This window comes from Microcebus murinus, chromosome 22, assembly GCF_040939455.1.
Source record: "Microcebus murinus isolate Inina chromosome 22, M.murinus_Inina_mat1.0, whole genome shotgun sequence".
Lineage (NCBI taxonomy): Eukaryota > Metazoa > Chordata > Mammalia > Primates > Cheirogaleidae > Microcebus > Microcebus murinus.
The window spans coordinates 15616554-15635330 of NC_134125.1; the positions used below are offsets into that span (position 1 = coordinate 15616554).

Here is an 18777-nt window from a genome sequence, read left to right on the forward strand (position 1 = left end):
GAGCAAGAGCGAGACCCCGTCTCTACTATAAATAGAAAGAAACTAATTGGCCAACTAATATATATAGAAAAAATTAGCCGGGCATGGTGGCACATGCCTGCAGTCCCAGCTACTCGGGAGGCTGAGGCAGGAGGATTGCTTGAGCCCAGGAGTTTGAGGTTGCTGTGAGCTAGGCTGACGCCAGGGCACTCACTCTAGCCTGGGCAACAAAACGAGACTCTGTCTCAAAAAATAAATAAATAAATAAATAAATAAAATAAAATTTTATAGGGCAGGGATTAGGATAAAATAAAGTCTTAAAACACTCTGGGGTGGGGCAGCAATAATGAATAAAAGGTTAAGAAACACATCTCTAGGTCTATGAAGGTATCAGGGGTCCACAAAGATCTGAACTTGTATAAAATATATTTTCCCAGGAGAAGGTCTATAGCTTTTACCAGTTTCTAAAATGGCCTCTATGGCCAAAGGCGACAAACCAGTTCATGGAAGGTTCTCATGGTGCCCAAGGCTACTCACACATGAAAACAGTCATTGCCCAGGAGCAGCCAGCCAAGAGATGGGTAGGAAGGTGTCCCCCCAAACCCAGGGAGCAGGACGAGCCCCCCACCCCTACCCCCCGCCAGGGCTTGGAGCCGGTTGTCTTGCCTGCAGCTGGGCGGCCGGCAGGTTGACGTCTGCGATCATTTCCGTGCAAGGGTGTTCCACCTGCAGGCGAGGGTTCAGCTCCAGGAAGTGGAAGCTGCCGTCCTGGCTGTAGAGGTATTCAACCGTCCCCGCGCTCACGTAGCCCACGGTCTTGGCCAGGCGGACAGCACACTGCAAGGACACAGAGGCCACGGGGCGTCCAGTGGTCACTTCTTGGGTCATTGTAAACGGTGACTATTCATTAACTCGCCAAATGCAGACTGAGCACCTCTGTTGCATGACACATTCGGGGACCTCATAGATCGGCTAATGAATAAACCTACACGACGCTGAAACCATCTCCAGGATGGGCCCCCCTCCTCTTCCTGGGCACCCGCCCCACCTTCTAGCCACGCTGACCACGCCGACTATGGAAGGCGTCGGCTGGCTCTGAGCTGAGACAGCCCTCCCTGCAGCTGTCCCCCACGCGCCCCAAAGCACACCTGCTCCATGAACTCAAACACGGCCAGAGGGGCAATGGTGGCCGGTGCCTCCTCGATGATCTTCTGATGCCGCCGCTGGATGGAGCAGTCTCGCCCGAACAGAGACACAGCGTTCCCGTACTGGTCAGCGAGGATCTGGACCTCCAGGTGACGGGCGTGCTGGGCCAGCTTCATCAGAAAGATCGGTGAGCCTGGGATCTCACTCTGCACCTGCAGGGGAAGGAGAGCGGCTGGTTCCTCATAGGGAAACCAGCTCTGGAAGCTTCTGGAAGTTACCAGAAGAGTGCAAAAAACAATAGCAGTGATGCGGTTAGGAGACTCCTCTAAGATTCTACTGGTCTTTCACTTGTGTTGTCTCAAAGGCATTATATTCTCAAGTTTTTGTAAGTCAAACATTGTGAAAACTGTGGAATTTCCCCAACAATCCCATCTCCTACAGATAATGCACTGTTGAAAGTTTGGTGCACAAACTGGTTTTCTTCTACACATACAGCAACACATACAAAGTTTCTTTGAACAAATATGGGACCAAAGCACACTACTCTGCAGTTGCTTTTTTTTTTTCTCCTACCTCTTGGACTTTCTTAGCTAGCTCTGCACAGGGGAACCTAAAGACGAACTTATTCTTCCTTTAAGGGCTGGAAGGCACTGGCTTCTAGTTATGTCATCTAGAGAGTCTTAAAGACAATGTAAGAAAAAGTGCACACCTGCAATGATTTCTAAGAGAAGTTTAAAAAAAAAGCAATTTGCACTAACATAGGATGACCCCACTTCGATGAAAACTACTAAGACAACTGTACTAAAACATGACTATGTAAAAATACACAGTCAATACATTGACTATGTAAAAATACAGACAGTGAAGGTTCTGGAAGAGACCCAGCTGCTAACAGTGGTTATATCACAGAAAGCAGAAGTTGGGAGGGGTATTCTCAACACGTCACTGACTTGACTTTCTACCTTAGGAATATTTTCATAGTGTACTCAAGCAAGTAAAAGGAAAAAGCTTAGGGGGACCATGCATGCATGGGGCAGGGGGAATGTGGGGAATTTCTGTAATTTCTGCTGTTTTGTTATGAACCTGAAACTGCTTGAATAAATAAAATCTACTTTTTAAGAGGAAGAAAGCTTTAAAATCAAAATGACCCCTAATGCAAGGTGGGATTCAGGACTGGATCCTGCCACTGGAAAAGGACATTAATGGGAAAACTGGTGAAATCTGAATCGAGTCTAGCGTATACTTAACAGAAATGTGCCCAGGTGGTGTATTTATATGTAAAACGTTAGTAACAAGGAAAACTGGGCCGGGTGCGGTGGCTCATGCCTGTAATCCTAGCACTCTGGGAGGCCGAGGCGGGCGGATTGCTTGAGGTCAGGAGTTCGAAACCAGCCTGAGCAAGGGCGAGACCCCATCTCTACTATAAAAAGAAAGAAATTAATTGGCCAACTAATATATAGAGAAAAAAATTAGCCGGGCATGGTGGCGCATGCCTGTAGTCCCAGCTACTCGGGAGGCTGAGGCAGGAGAATCGCTTGAGCCCAGGAGTTTGAGGTTGCTGTGAGCTAGGCTGACACCACGGCACTCACTCTAGCCTGGACAACAAAGCAAGACTCTGTCTCAAAAAAAAAATAAAAGGAAAACTGGGTGAAGGACAGACAGGCACTCTCTGAACTAGGGCTGCAACTTTCCTGTTAACATAAACTCATTCCACAAAGTCTGCCCAGAAAACCTGTACACCCCAACGAAGACACCATGGTAGTGAAACTGCTTCTTTATATAATGCTTACATACTGCCGAGACCCATATCATTAGTAAAACTTTTGTAGAAAGCAATTCACTGATATATATTCATTAACTGCATATAAAATGGATGCTATTTAATTAAGACCTTTTCCCCAGGTCTTTATTGAAGAAAAATAATTCAGAAGAAGAAAAAAAGCTAGGCATTACTTATAATACTAAATACCATATTATCTCTTAGTATTATTGTAGCATTATTCGTAATACTGAAAATGGAAACAAGTTAACAAACATCTGACAAAAAAGGAAAGGTTTCATTAACAAGGATACAGCCACCTATGAAATACTGTACAATCATCAAAATAACTCTGAGGGCTAGAACAAAATGGTCCCAATGTTCATGATCTACAATTTAGAATTTTTTTAATGTAAAACAAAATTTTGTGCAGATCGAATATATCTTTAAAATCTGAACATGGAGACGGTCTAGAAGAAAACTCAGAGATATTAAAATGGTTAGGTTTAAGAATGGCAAGATTGTCAGCATACATTTTTTTTAAGCATTGCTCCAAACAGCCATAATGTTTTAAAAAAGAAAAACAAGCTACAAATGAGTATATATACAACTAGTTCCTACAATTAAAGTTGATCATTTAGAAATGTTAAAAACGCCAAGACTACTAAAATTTATAAAATACCCCATCCTTCCATAGGCCAACGTAGTCACCAACAACAACGGTGACCCTGAACCTCTGAAATTATGTATATAGGTATGCTGATTCACAGAATTGAACACCTAAGGAAATGGCATCAAGATGAACACAAAACCATGGCTTCTGTGAGTAAAAATGTACGAATTTGCTTCAAAATGCCCCATTGTGCATAAATCCGACTTCTGCAAGTATCTTCTTGTTGCTAAATAATGCTAATTGACATAACCTGCTTGGTGGCCACTAATTTGATGAGGCCATTTCCCAAGACATGCGGGAAAACACGAGGCAGGAACCGCGCACCTGTCTGAAAAGGATCGGGAAGTCCTCTGCGCTCTCAGCCTTCCGGATGCCCTTCCCTCCGCCGCCTTCAGATGCTTTGATCATCAAGGGGAAACCAATTCTTTCCGCCGCCTGGGTGCCAAGGACAAGCAGACCTCCTTAGAGGCTAGACGGTTAGCTGCCAGTCCCTCCCGGGGGGAGGAAGTGGTTCAGGCTCCGGCTGCCTGGCCCAGCAGGTCCTGCGTTTACCTCCAAGCCCTCCTCGACATCTTTCACGCAACCCTTTTCGTAGACGTCTTCAGGGACAGTGATTATTTTCCCCTGCTGCAAATCGTCCTCTGTCCACGCCACCGTCAGACCTGGAGAGTCACAAAGAAAGCTGATTCCTCCTGAGGACGGCGGAAACAACACTCGCCAACACAGAAACCACAGGGCATCCCCGAGGGAGCCGCTCTAGACCTGGGGCTCTGGACCGACAGGACACAGACCTGTCCCATCGTGGCTCTTCATTGTCTCAAGGATGATGGGCTCGCCCCTGATGGGACATCGAGCTTAAGAAATCCAGACTGAGTCTACCAAGAACAATCATATTAACCTGAATCCAAAAAGATCCTCATTCTATCCTGTGGAGTCCTGTATATGTGAATCATTATTATCTAAAACCACGGGCCGGGCGCGGTGGCTCACGCCTGTAATCCTAGCTCTTGGGAGGCCGAGGCGGGCGGATTGCTCAAGGTCAGGAGTTCAAAACCAGCCTGAGCAAGAGCGAGACCCCGTCTCTACTATAAATAGAAAGAAATTAATTGGCCAACTGATATATATATAAAAAAATTAGCCGGGCATGGTGGCGCATGCCTGTAGTCCCAGCTACTCGGGAGGCTGAGGCAGGAGGATCGCTTGAGCCCAGGAGTTTGAGGTTGCTGTGAGCTAGGCTGACGCCACGGCACTCACTCTAGCCTGGACAACAAAGTGAGACTCTGTCTCAAAAAAAAAAAATAAAATAAAACCACGTGAAGATTTAACAAATGAAAACAAATTTTTCATTCCAAATTTAAAATTCAACCTCTAGAGCAAAAAAAATCAAATATAATAGGAAACTGCTGTTTTCCTGTTTATTTTTTCATTTGTCCTAGAAATTCTACTTTTTGGAATTTATCCTAAGAAAATGATTAAAATGCAGATATAGATTTAGCTATAAGATTATCAAAGCCCCATTCCTTTGAATCTTTTTTAAAGTAGAAAAAATAAACTGGAAGCAACCTAAATCATATAACTATAGAATAAGGTTAAGTAAATTATGGTACATCCATACAACATAACCCTAATGCAGGCATTTTAAATGGTGTAAAGTATATTTATTGACATAGAAAGATACTAACTAATGAAAAAAAGTCACAAACTAGGAAATATAAGATCTCTCTCTCTTTTTTTTTTTTTTAAAGGATTTACCTTAAGGAAAAGGTTGGAAAGGTAGCCACCTGCAATATAATAAATGTTCAACACCAGGTCACAGGATTACAGATGGTTTCTATTTCTTTTTTGTACTTCTCATATTTTCTAAGTTACCGACAATAAAAGTGTACCACTTCTTCAATGATTTAAATTTTTAGATAAAAGAATTTTTGAAAGCATACTTGCGTCACCCCAACTGCTCACGTGACCAAGCCGGGGCTGAGAAGCCCCACCAAGGTGGAGCTCGGGTTCCCTTACCGCTTCCACTCCAGGGCAGCGTGGGGACCTGCAGCGTCTGGGCCACGATGGTGCAGGCGATCTTGTCTCCCAAGGCCCACATGGCCTCACTGGGAGGGCCTGAGGAACCAGGGACAAGGAGAGAAGCAGGGTCAAGCCAGCCACAAGACCCTCGAGGCCAAGTGTCGACCAAGCGCAGGGTGCTGGGCCAGGGCGGGGAGTGGACGACAAAGAGCAGTATTCATGTCCCGGCTCTCAAGGAGCTCAACCTCACGTCAGGGAATTAAAAATCTGCTAGTCTGCTGTCGTATCGGTCAACTTTCAACACACGTGCATTGTAAACCTGTGAGTTTCAACCTAAGCTATCATGGCGTATGCAACATTCTCCTTGGAGGGAAGGCAGAAAGCCAGACAAAGGAGGCAAGCTAGTGGCTCAAATGGCTAGACCATGGGTGGGCAAACTTTTCCCATAAAGACTCAGGTATAAAATATTAATATTTTCACCTTTGTGGGCCTGCAGGTCCTTGATCACAAGTACTCAACTTTGCCAGCACAGGGTGAAAGCAGTCATAGGCAATACATAAATGAATGTGTGTAATCGTGTTTCAATAAAACTTTATTTATAAAGGCAGGCAGTGCCTTTATTTATAAAGGCAATACATAAATGAATGTGTGTAGTTGTGTTTCAATAAAACTTTATTTATAAAGGCAGACAGTGGGCCGGATTTGGTCTGTGAGCTATAGCTGGCCAGAGGAGCCAAGACTGATAATGAGAGTCCCACGTGACAGTCAGGACAGGTACCCAGAGGTACTCGGAGCCCATGACAGAGAAAACATCAATGGGCACAGGTCTCCAGGCCAGGCAGACACGCAGGTGTCACTGTTCACCGAGCTTCTTCACAAGCGGGCAAGTCTGTTTTCCAACCCCGCTGCAAGGAGCAGCAGGGACGCCTTGTGTGATAGGAAACAACTAAATGGTTCCTCTAAACCACACAGGAAGTCAGATAGCACTATCACATATACAAAGCTAACAAATGCAAATATAAATCCTGGAGCCAACAGATACCGCACGACAATGAGTATCATTTTACCTAATAAGTAGTAAAATGAAGGGCTCTGGTCCCAAGGGGTTTAGGGCACTCTAAAGGCCTGAGAACCCCAAGCAAAGGTGTGGCTTTCTTAGAAATGTGACCCCAAACTTCGTCAGCACTCTGAACACGGCTGACATCTCAGCAGCGGGAGGAACACCAGCAGAGCATTCCGTCTGCCCCAACATCGTTCCATGGCCACGGCCATGGTAAAGGCTCCTATTTCCATGGCCTGGAAGACTCCCACGGCCCGCGTGCCCTCCCACCCCAGACTCGCCTGTTCCTCACAACCAATCTGCCCCAGCTGGGCGTCGCATCGACCCCCAACCCGCACACATCTGCCGGAGGCATGCTCTACCTAGGAAGGCGATTCCATGCTTGCACAGCAGCTCCGGGAGTTTGGGGTTTTCGGAAGCATGGCCCCAGCCAGCCCACACCGCCTGCAAACACGGAAACAGGGGTGCACAAAGGTCTTCCTTCCAGAACTCGCCTCCCATCGCCCCCAAAGCTCTTCGCGGTGTTACACCGGCCCGGGAATTCAGAGTCTCATGGGAGCCAGCCCCTTCACCCCCTTCTGAGCCATGGAATTGCATTATTCCAGAGCTTGGGGACACCATCCCACCCCGGCACACTCGGGTGCTCCGACCCATGTACCTGCACGGGGATTCTCTTGGCGATGTCCACGATCAGCTCCACGTTGGCGTAGTTGTTGTTGTTCGGCCCTCCGGGGACAGGGACGTACTGATCTGCCATCTTGATGTACTCTGGAATCAGACAAGGTGGGGGGAGAAAGAACCGCTGTTGGACTGAGGTCAACTGCAGAACGCCACGCAGCCACGCACAGCCACCCAAAGCATGACCCCGGGGACTCCATGGCAGCAACGGACCGACGTGGGTGAAAATCTGAAGAAAACTGAATATGATTAATGATGCAAAATATGATTGATGAAATATGAATGATGAAAGCTGAATATGATTAATGATGCAAAAACAGGTGTGCTTCTGGACAGGGCCTAGAAGGGAACAAAAGGGGATGGAAGTGATCTATTCGGACAGTGGGATTAGAGGTGTTTTTTTTTTGTTTTTTTTTAATTCCTACTTAAAAGTTTATCTTGGTCTTTCTCCACTCCTGGGAACTGACCCGTTCCACTCTCTCTGGAATGTAAGTTTAAAAAAAAACACAAGAGTTTATCTTAATAGGGTTGCACTATTAAACAATACAATAGGGTTTTATAAATTACGGTTAAAAAAAAACACACAACATAATATTTACAATCGTAAGAACCTTCCGAGCGTGCCGTCCCGTAGTGTTAAGCATATTTATATTGCTGTGACACAGAGCGCCAGAACTTTTTCATCTTACAGATCTGAAACACTGTACTCAATAATAACTCCTCTCTCCCCCCACTAAGTCCTTGGCAACCAACATTTTACCCTGTCTCTGAATTTCACTGCTCTCGTGAATCCCTTATAAGTGGAATCAGTGTTAGCAACCTCAGCACCGTCCTCCGAGCCTTCCTGCCTGGGCTCTGGCCTCCACTGACGTGGCCTTGTTTGTTACTCACAGACCCATTTTATAGATGAGACAATTGAGGCACAGGGACATAAGTGTATCATTTGCCCAGGGTCACACAGCCAGTGCGTGACACAGGCGGGATTGGAACCCTGGGCTGTCTGAGTTCAGAGCATTATCCTCTGGGGCCTCTCATGGTACTTAGACTAAAATCCCAGATCCTCACCCATTCCACTTATAAGGGATTCACGCACGGCATTTGTCTTTTTGTGACCGGCTTGTTTCACTGTTGGTGACTGGCAAAATGACTCCAAGGTCCATCCCCGTTGTGGCATATGGCAGCATTTCCTTCCTTTTTTAAGGCTGAATCTAATACCATGTTTTGATTTTTAAATACTCATGCTCTTGAAGCCAGAAATGCCACTTCTAGGAATATGTCCTTAAAAAACGCCACTCGCCAACGAGGCCACAGTCGAGAGGATGGTCACCGAGCAGCATGTTGGACTGTGAAGAGTTAGACTCCAGCCAAAGACAAGGACTGGTACGTCTGTACGGTGGAATCCGATAAGATCCTGAAAATGGACAACGTGGCAATGTATGGGCGAAGGCAGGAAGAAACGCTACAGCCACTGTTCCCTCAGGCCTGCCTGCCCCCAGTGTTTACAGAACACACACGTGTCGGCCACCAGGGAGGGCCCAGAGACGGGGAAGTGAGCAGTCAGACAAGCTCCCGTCTTCATTGAGCTCATCTTTAACGTTAGAGGAGATAAACAAGAAAATAAACACAATAACCACAGGCTGGGGCCAGTGCCGGGAGGGAAATACACAGGGTTCTCTGGGAGAGAGGCACAGAAGGATGCTGAGACCTGAAGGTCGGGTGGGGGAGAGGGCCTGGCACGCACAGGGCTCTGGGGGAAATACCATCCATATTTCCGTTCAACAGCAGAGTGGGAGGCTGGCCCCGGAACTGCCAGAGGCCAGTGTGACTGGGCCAGTGGATGGGCGGCGAGAGGCGTGAAGTGAAGCCAGGAGGCCGGCAGGGGCTGAGTCATGAGGGGGGTCCTACCGGCCTGGGTGAGGATCTGGGATTTTAGTCTAAGTACCATGAGAGGCCCCAGAGGATAATGCTCTGAACTCAGACAGACCAGGGTTCCAATCCCGCCTGCGTCACACACTGGCTGTGTGACCCTAGGCAAATGATACACTTATGTCCCTGTGCCTCAATTGTCTCATCTATAAAATGGGTCTGTGAGTAACAAACCAGGCCACGTCAGTGGAGGCCAGAGCCCAGGCAGGAAGGCTCGGAGGACGGTGCTGAGGTTGCTAACACTGGAAAGTGTGCTGTAGCCTCTGATGTGTTCCAAGGAAGGTGGGAAAAGACCTGAGTCGTGTATTCAAAAGATCACTTTGGCTGCTGTGGGGATAAAAGGGTAACACTGTTTAGGAAAAAAGTAAATCACCCAACAGTCATTTGTAGAATGATCCATTTTAATAGACATAGGCTGGGTGCAGTGGCTCACGCCTATAATCCTAGCACTTTGGGAGGCCAAGGCAGGAGGACTGCTTGAGGTCAGGAGTTCAAGACCAGCCTGGGCAATGATGAGACCTCATCTCTACAAAACATTTTAAAAACTTAGTTGGGCGTGATGGCACACACCTATAGTCCCAGCTACTCCGGAGGCTGAGGCAGGAGGATTGCTTAAGCCCAGGAGTTTAAGGTTGCTGTGAGCTGTGATGATGCCACTGCACTTTAGCCAGGACGACAGAGAGAAAAAAAAAAAAGCCTAAATAGGTAAATGAATAGAAAAGCGAATGACATATGAAAAAATGTTCAAGATCTCTAATCATCAGGGAAATGCAAATCAAAACCACAATAGATATCACTGAACTCCAGTGAGAATGGCCTTTATCAAAAAGTCCCCAAATAATAAATGCTGGCGTGGATGCAGAGAGAGAGGAACACTCCTACACTGCTGGTGGGACTGCAAACTAGTTCAACCTCTGTGGAAAGCAATATGGAGATACCTCAAAGCGATACAAGTAGATCTACCATTTGATCCAGCAATTCCACTACTGGGCATCTACCCAAAAGAGCAAAAGTCACTTTATGAAAAAGACACCTGCACTCGAATGTTGATAGCAGCACAATTCACAATTGCAAAGCTGTGGAAACAACCCAAGTGCCCATCAATTCATGAGTGGATTAATAAAATGTGGTGTATGTATACCATGGAGTACTATTCAGCTTTAAGAAACAATGGTGACATAGCACCTCTTATATTTTCCTGGATAGAGCTGGAACCCATTCTACTAAGTGAAGTATCTCAAGAATGGAAAAACCAGCACCACATGTACTCACCAGCAAATTGGTATTAATGGATCAACAACTAAGTGGACATATAGGAGTACCATTTATCGGGTGTCAGGAGGGTGGGAGGGGGGAGGAGGGGATGGGTGTATACAACCACAACGAGTAAACTGTCCAACGTTTGGGGGATGGACATGCTTGAAGCTCTTACTTGAGGGTGGAGGGGGGCATGGGCAATATATGTAACCTTAACACTCGTACCCTCACAATACGCTAAAATTAAAAAAAGGAAAAACGAATGAATGATCAAAATACAGAATATGCATCTGCAGGAAAAAAATATCTGGAGAAATAGACAGTCATCTGGTGAAACACAGACATTTCTCAAAGACAGGATTTGCACTCTGCATGCTAACCATTTGCATTTTTATAAGGCACACAGGTCATTCTTGTTACCAGGAGATATCTTAATTAAATAAAGAAGAAAGGGCAAATAAATACGGATTCACGAGAGGTCTTGACTCAGTGTGGGGTCCAGGATGGCCTTCCCTGGGCAGGGTGGCAGAGGTGAGGGCAGGTAAGGATGGGACATGGCGGGAGGGGGAGGGGTCTAACCCAGGTACCTGCATTGGCCTTGAGGTCCTCGGGGGTCACCATGACGACAAACCGGATGGCCCGCTCATTGCGGAACATCTCGTAGGCCCACCTGCGGATGGATCGCATGCACTTCACGGCGGCGATGCCGTTGTTGGCGATGAGCACCTGCACGGGGGGGGGGGGAGGAAGGAGCTGGGGCTGCACGTCCACCCCTGCCGGGGCCGGGGGCTGCCCCGAGTCCGTCGCAGGCTGCAGAGACGCCTGCGGTGCCCGGAGTACAATGCTCCTCTTTGTATTTCTACGGCACGTGGCCTGACCCAGGGCCAGTGCGCAAAGTGCGCTGCAGGAATGGATGAGTGAATGGATGCGTAAATGAGCGAATGGAGGAACGGAATGAGTGATTTCCGATTCCTTTGTTTGGTGCCATTATGATCACCCTTCACGTTTTTTGAGTGTTAAGTATGCACCAAGCTACAGTACAATGTCTTTCATCCGCCTTACACTTACATTTCATATACATTTCATTTCATCTGCACCACAGCCCATGGAAAGAGGTCTTATTGTTGTCCCTATTTGGAGGTTAAAGACATTAAGACTCCGAGAAGTTAAGGCACCTGCCCCACGTCACACAGCGAATAAGTGGCAGAACAGGGACATAAACTTTCCAGTCTGACCCGTGCTCTGAGCTGCTCCCCCCTACACCGCAGCTGCCTCTGCATTCTAAAGGTTAAAGGTCCCAGGTTTGGCCAGGAGTGGTGGCTCATGCCTGGAATCCCAGCACTCTGGGAGGCCGAGGCAGGAGGATTGTTTGAGCTCAGGAGTTGGAGACCAGCCTGAGCAAGAGCGAGACGCTGTCTCCACTAAAAATAGAAAGAAATTAGCTGGACAACTACAAATATATAGGAAAAAAATTAGCCAGGCATGATGGCGCATGCCTATAGTCCCAGCTACTCAGGAGGCTGAGGCAGGAGGATCACATAAGCCCAGGTGTTCGAGGTTGCTGTGAGCTAGACTGATACCATGGCACTACAGCTGGGGAAACAGAGTAAAACTCTGTCTCCAAAAAAAAAAAAAAAAAAGTCCCAAGTTTGTTAAGGGGGAACAACTGTAATGCTGGTGGTCCCCAACAACAGAGAATAATAGAAAGAGTCCTGGGTTTCAATTCCCAGTTGCGTCATGAACTTGCTGTGTGGCCTTAGGCAGATACCTTCCCTCTCTGAGCTTCACATCCACATAAAGAGGTCAGACTGGCCAATCTCCTGGCCTGGTCTCTAAGAAATAAAACTAAGCTCTAGTTTTCTTGTTTAAAAAAAAAAAAAAATTTATCTAGCCTAGACAATGTAGCGAGTCTCTCTGTGTCTGCAGAGACGCCTGCGGCAATGAACCATATGCCTTCAAACCTCAACTGACATAGCAATTTCATCATTTTAAGGCCTCCTCTGTTGCTGTCTAATCTTCATGACGTCCCAAGTCTCAGGGATGTGGGATGTGATCACCTCGATTTTACACAAGGGGAAACTCAGCCCAGAGTTCACATCCCACGAGGGGTCACCCCAGGGTTTGACCCCAGGGTTCCTGGCTCCAGTCAAATGTTCTTGCCCCTGTGTCAAACGTGCCTCTTGGGAAGAGATGAGGCCATGGCTGGGCCTGGCTTTCTCAATGGATTACCAAAGCAAGGCTGGGTCAAGAGGGAAGGACCACGAAGACCTGGGGGTGGCCCGGTGTCTCTTGGCCTCCTTTGTTGTGGCTAAGGAATGTCGTGGGAGGGCCCCAGGGGAGATGGCTGCTGCAGGCCAGCCTGCCCTTCCAATCCCTCTGCCCTGGACCTTTCCCACGGGGAGTCTAGGAAAGAGGGCGGGCCAAGGTCAACTCCTAAACCAGAAAATGCAACAGCTCCGGGCTGAAGCTTTCTGCAGCCGCCCCGGCCTCTGGGCGCCTGAGAGCTAAATCCAGCCACCAGCTGTGCTGGTGACAAAGCAGCCTCCCGGCAGGTGTGGCAAGACTTGGGCTTCTGGATCCGGGAGGGTCTGAGAAGGGTGGAGGAATCTGTATTTCCCGCCAGCAAGACTCGTGGCAGCAGGTGTAGGAACCTGCATGATGAGCGCTCAATGTCGCGCCTCCCAGCCCTGGGCTGAGGATCTGGGCTCTGGACCCCAACTGCTGGGGTTCAAGTCCCAGCTCCACCGCTTAGGAGCTACGTGACCTTGGACAACTAAAGTCGTGTCCTCTGCGTGCGATGGGAATGACCACACGGTTACACGTCTGACGCAGGGCCTTAACTGCACGGAGTAGAAGACAATGGGAAAAGCCCTAATGGGTGGCAAGTCTTAGCTATGTCCCTTTTGTTGCTGTCATTCTAGCACATGAGATTCTTCTCCTCTAAGAAGCCTTGGGAGGGCAGGGCTGGGTGTTACGTTTCCGGTCCAAGCACCTGGAAAGCAGCCTCTTCCCAAAAAGCACACAGGGTCCTCTGCAGGAGCCCCTTGACCACGCCCAGAGGCCTCATGCCCCCCGACCCCCGTGAGTGGGGGTGGGGCGGTGACACACCCATCGCACCGGGCTGAATGAGGGCGAAGAGCTCACCAAGTCAAGCGTCCCACGCTGAGTGTCACAGAAGGGTGGCCCTTGCCCACTGCAGCGTGAGGACCAAATCTGAAGCCGCTTCTCCCACCTCCAGCTGGGAAGGGGGGGGTGCCCTCCACCCCAACCAGGCCCCACCCAGAGTGTGGGGACCCATGCCTACCTTCTCAATGACCCGATCCCCTCCGAAGCGTGTGACAAACTCGGCCGGGGAAGCCACCGTGAAGTCCCTGTGCAGATCCAGCTTCTTGTGTTCCCGGCCCCTCTTCACCAGGTGGAGCCCAGACATGCTCGGCCTGCAGAGTGGAAGTGGCAGGCAGGCAGACAGACAGACAGACAGACCCACATCAGAGGGGGACCACAGGAGGGTCAGAGCTCAACACCTGTAAAACCTACACCCTCAGAGCAGCCGAAGTGCACGGACCCTCTCTGCTTTGCTCCCTCTGCAGAGACCAAGAAGAAACTGCCAGGAAGTTCAAGGGCAGGAGACACCGTCTCAGGAGGCCAGGGCATGAACTTGACTTGCCCCAAGGTGTACATGTAGACTTTCGATCTTAATTTTGACTTTACACGCCCATAACGTAAGAACTCAATGCCATACTAAAAAACTTAGAACAGGGATGTTCTAAGTTTTACATTCTAACACTTCAGACTTGCTAAACGGTATTTATATCTTCCGTCGATTCTTCTATATTCTTATTTTAACATTTTTTTAGGAAACGGAAAACACTTTTAAAAATGCAGAGCAACAAAACAGAGGTTCCCTTCCCTGCCCCTCCGGGCTTGCAGAAATCACTGTTGACTTGCTCTGGCGATGACGGACCTCCATAGTTCTCAGGAGCACGTGGACGCTATTTTGTCAGTCACCCACCTGAGGCACCATCCACAGCCTTCCCATCTTGAGAGGTGCGGATTCAGCTCTCTCTACCCCTCACCCCTGCCCCAACCAATAAACAGAGGTATACTATAATTTGGCAAATTCGGCACTCAGTGTTTTATTAGTCTGTGATCATTATTCAGAGATGAGAGTTGTGGTGGGTCAGATTTTATTTCCTTTCTTTTTGTTTTTTTTCCTGGACTTACTGATTTTTTTCCCCCTTGACTCAGTGTTCCTGGTGCCAGTTGCCATTATTAATTCACCCCACTCCCCCTAACAGACTCCCAGGACATGTGAGATAATTGGTCAGTCCCTTTTATGTTTCCTTTGGTGACATCCTTCCTGGAGGCTGAGTGTCCTTTTGTCTGGACTGGACCCCCACGCCAAAGGGGCTTCCCTTTGCCGACATCCCTAGAATTCCCTTTACTGTTCCTTGGGGGTGGATCCCTGATTTGGGGGGTTGGGTAGCTCCCGCTTTCTAGGTGGACCTCCTTGTTTTGCTGGGGCTTATCCTGCAGTGGATTCATCCAGTTGACAAGATAGTATAATGGCAGAGCGCATGACGATGACACCCTCAACCCGCCTGCCCTGCTCCTGACTGCCCTGGTCTTTGTATCACCATCACCCTGGACATTCCCTTTGAAGCTATGTCAGATCTCCTGTCTTCTGTGTGTTGCTGCTCTTCCTCGATTTACTCTCTGGTTTCGATGGAACACATCCTCAAGTAGCTTTCTAAGAAAAGGTATACAGGGAGTATGTGCTTTGCGGCCTTGCATGTTCTGAAACTTTCTTCTGCCCTCACCTTTGACCCTATCATTTGGCTATGTAGGGAATTCTAAGAAGGAAAAAACCTTCAGGGTTTTTGTTTTTTATGAGACAGAGTCTCACTCTGTTGCCCAAGGCTAGAGTGCCGTGGCATCAGCCTAGCTCACAGCAACCTCAAACTCCTGGGCTCAAGCAATCAATCCTCCTGCCTCAGCCTCCCGAGTAGCTGGGACTACAGGCATGCGCCACCATGTCCGGCCAATTTTTTCTATATATTTTTAGTTGGCCAATTAATTTATTTCTATTATTAGTAGAGATGGGGTCTTGCTCTTGCTCAGGCTGGCCTCGAACTCCTGAGCTCAAATGATCCGCCCACCTCCGCCTCCCAGAATGCTGTTCCCACCCGTGACGCTGCACATCTCTCAGGCCCTCTCCATCTGGAAACTCAAGTCCTGGGGATTTGTCTTCAGACTTTCTTTCCCTCTTTATTCCTTCCAGAAGTCCTATTATCTGCATGTTGAAATTCCTACACTGGCCCACCAGTGTGTGCATTTCTCCTCCTCCTCTTCTCTCTTTTCCTCTACTTTTCTGGGTGCTTTTCTCAGCCTTCTAAACCGTTCGAGTGGAGCTCTTTCATTTTGGCTATCACGTTTATAATGTCCAAGAGCTTGCTTTTGGTTCTGCGAGGGTTCCCTCTTTGACAGCACCCTGTTCCTTTGTGTGCAACATCCCGCCCGACCTCCATGAGGATATCAATGAGAGCATTTTTACGTTCTCTTCTCCGGCATGATTTCTGTTTCCTACAGGCTCCCTGCGCGCGTTTGTTTGGGCCCTGCCTTCCACACTAGAGACTGCACCCGACTGTGGGGCGAGCCTTGGTCCTGCCCTCACAGCAGTGAGCGGAAATAGAAGCCCCTGAGCGTGAGACCCGGAGCTCAGCGTAGGGTGATCGAGGAGTCCCATGTGCTGGGGATCCTGAGTCAGTATCTTTAGAGACTTTCTCCCTCGCCGGCCAGGTTCCCTGGGGAAAGTCTGGTCTCTGCCTGGACCGCAAAAGCCAGTCAGGAGTCTGGGGGACAGGGCAGTTCTAAGGATCCGGCACCTATATAGACCCTCACCCCTCCTATTTGGGACACAGGCCCCATTCATTCCGCCGTGCCCATCAATCCCCCGTCCCAAGACCCTCTGCTCGTCCCTCTCCCGAGACGGAACTGCCTGCCTTCTGCTGGGGTTCAAGCAGACAGCCCAGGGCCCTGGAGCAGAGGCGGGGATCTGGGAGTCTTTTACCCAATCCTCCTTATTTTGGCACTCCCGTTGCCCCCAGCTCCGGGGCACCCCATGCTGCCAGCCACTGTGCCTTTGGGGGCTCTGTGATGCAGATGGGGGTGTCCCCCGCTGTCATCACTGCCGCATTAGGACTCAGCCTTCTCAGTTCTGCTAAGCCAGTTGCCACTTTCGTTCCTCTGCTTTCTGGCTTCCAAAATGTTGGTACTACTCTCCTCTCCTGTTCTCCCAGACTTGAAGGGTTTCTATCTCTTAAAAAAGAACAAGAAAATCTCTTTGCTCGTTTGGCAGGATTTTGAAAGGACCAGAATCAGGTGCACACGCTCAGCCTACTCTCTTAAGCTGGCAATGAGGCAATGGGGTATTTGGGCTGGGAGCCGTCTATAGGGAATGAGGCTAGAGGTTAACCACCCACAGGTGTGTCGAGTGACTGGGTCATCAGGCATCTTGGGAGGCCAGGGCTGAGAGGTTCAAGGGGGCCAAAAAGTCTGGTGAAGAATGGACTGATCCCACCACTGAACACCCCTGTCTACCGTCCGGCCAGGAAACAGCAAAGCCAGGGCAAATAAGCAGCCGGGAAAGAGGAGTTCCATTTTACAGATGGGCAAACTGAGGCCCAGCACGTCTTTCCATCACACCAGATCTTTCCCTTTCACGGGCCAGAGTGGAAATGGTAGAGGCGGAGGTTTTCTGCTTTATAAAGCCTCTGTGTCCAGCAGGGTTCAATGTGGGAAAAGCCTTCTACAAACTGTAGCCTCCCCTGGCCCCCAGGGTGAGCCACTAAAGGCTCTGCCTGTCGGAGATGAAGAAACAGACTTCCAAGCCTGGGGAACAAAAAGAGATGAACGACAGAAACCATCGTGTTCAAATGCCACAATCAACAGGATATGTCCCTTCAATTACAACTCTTCTCCACTCAACTGAGCTTAAGCATGGTGCCCGAATGAATGAATGAATGAATGAACTAACGAATGAACAAATGATTGCCGGCCCCTGAGACAGCCTTGCTGCCTCCCATGAACTGCAAGCAGCTTTCCTTCCAAAACCTCCCAGGATTGAACTGCTGAAATGAAACAGGTCTTAGAAAAAGCACTTTGGAAGGGTCGGTATCATCATCTTGCAAATATAAATAGTGCTTTTATCGTAATTATCTTCCATCAACCAGCAAGCTCAGTTTGTGTTTAAGAACTTTTGTTTCTTTACAAAAACAGGCCGATGCAGCCGGAGGGCCATCATTTGCAGGCCCCTGGGGAAACAGACACTGTTAAAATGTTAACAGCGGTTATGGCAGGGTGGTTTAACATAGGTGGTTTCTGTTTTCTTCTCTTTGCCTATGTTTTTAAAATGTTTTTCTGCCATGATATGTTATTTTCAATAAGAAAAAAGCTATTAATTTTGTAATAGGGACACCCAAAGACACGGCCATCCCAGTGTCCCTCAGTTTCCCTATCTGTAAAATGGGGATAATAACACATACCTCATTAAATAAGTCGATACGTGGAAATAAGAATGAAATAAGGTGATGAGGATTAAATAAGTCAGCGCACAGCAAGTAAGAGATGGTGTGTGGTGCAAGCGATGCTACGTAATTGCAGTGCAGCAACGCCAAGAGGATCGGCAACTGCTAACCTCCCAACGTAACTGGCCCCTCATCTGCACCCTGCTCCATGATGCCAAAGCCTGTCCCCTACTTGTCCACTGTCCCCAATCTGTCTGTGACCTTTCCTGGCTGGCTGGCTTGATCCTTTGGCTTCAGAAAGTCTGAGACGACATCCCATTCCCATATACACACATGCACACGTTAAAACTCTAGCAAGCCGACCCAAAGCACAACAAAGAAAAACACCATTCTCTGGCCTGGGAAAAGCCACTTGTGTGTGGCTTTTCAAAACTGGTGACAGAGCCCATGCATCAGGCATGCCACAAGCCCATCACTGCAAACGACGCAGGCGAGCACACGGTGCGGCCGGAATGGCTTTGTTTCTGGCTCAGTCTGCAAGCGAGAGGTTATTTTAGTTCTTTTTAGACAGTGCTGCAGGCCAGCCGCTGTTGGCGCTAGAGGTCTGACCTTTAACTGGCATTCGCTCCCGTCGCAGGAGGATCATTCTAGATGCTGTGCCTTTGCCCAACGCTAATCCCTGTTCCTACGCAGCAGGGCAGATGTGGAGGCCGAAATGTTCCACGGTGACTTTGGAAATGGTTTCAGGTGCAATCAA

The 18777-nt window shown here is 48.6% G+C and overlaps 1 protein-coding gene across 2 annotated transcripts in view; it reads right to left on the reverse strand.

The window, feature by feature from the left end:
* Window positions 1–18777, reverse strand: part of ACACB (acetyl-CoA carboxylase beta) — a 105780-nt gene that overhangs the window by 60806 nt on the left and 26197 nt on the right. For both annotated transcript variants that reach the window (XM_012756613.3, XM_012756617.3), the window contains 9 exons: window positions 13799–13931; window positions 11082–11220; window positions 7292–7401; window positions 6996–7077; window positions 5571–5669; window positions 4110–4219; window positions 3882–3992; window positions 1128–1337; window positions 646–816 (listed from right to left, as the gene is read on the reverse strand). In XM_012756613.3, coding sequence (XP_012612067.2) covers window positions 646–816; window positions 1128–1337; window positions 3882–3992; window positions 4110–4219; window positions 5571–5669; window positions 6996–7077; window positions 7292–7401; window positions 11082–11220; window positions 13799–13931 — 1165 coding nt within the window. The remainder of the gene's footprint in view (window positions 1–645; window positions 817–1127; window positions 1338–3881; window positions 3993–4109; window positions 4220–5570; window positions 5670–6995; window positions 7078–7291; window positions 7402–11081; window positions 11221–13798; window positions 13932–18777) is intronic.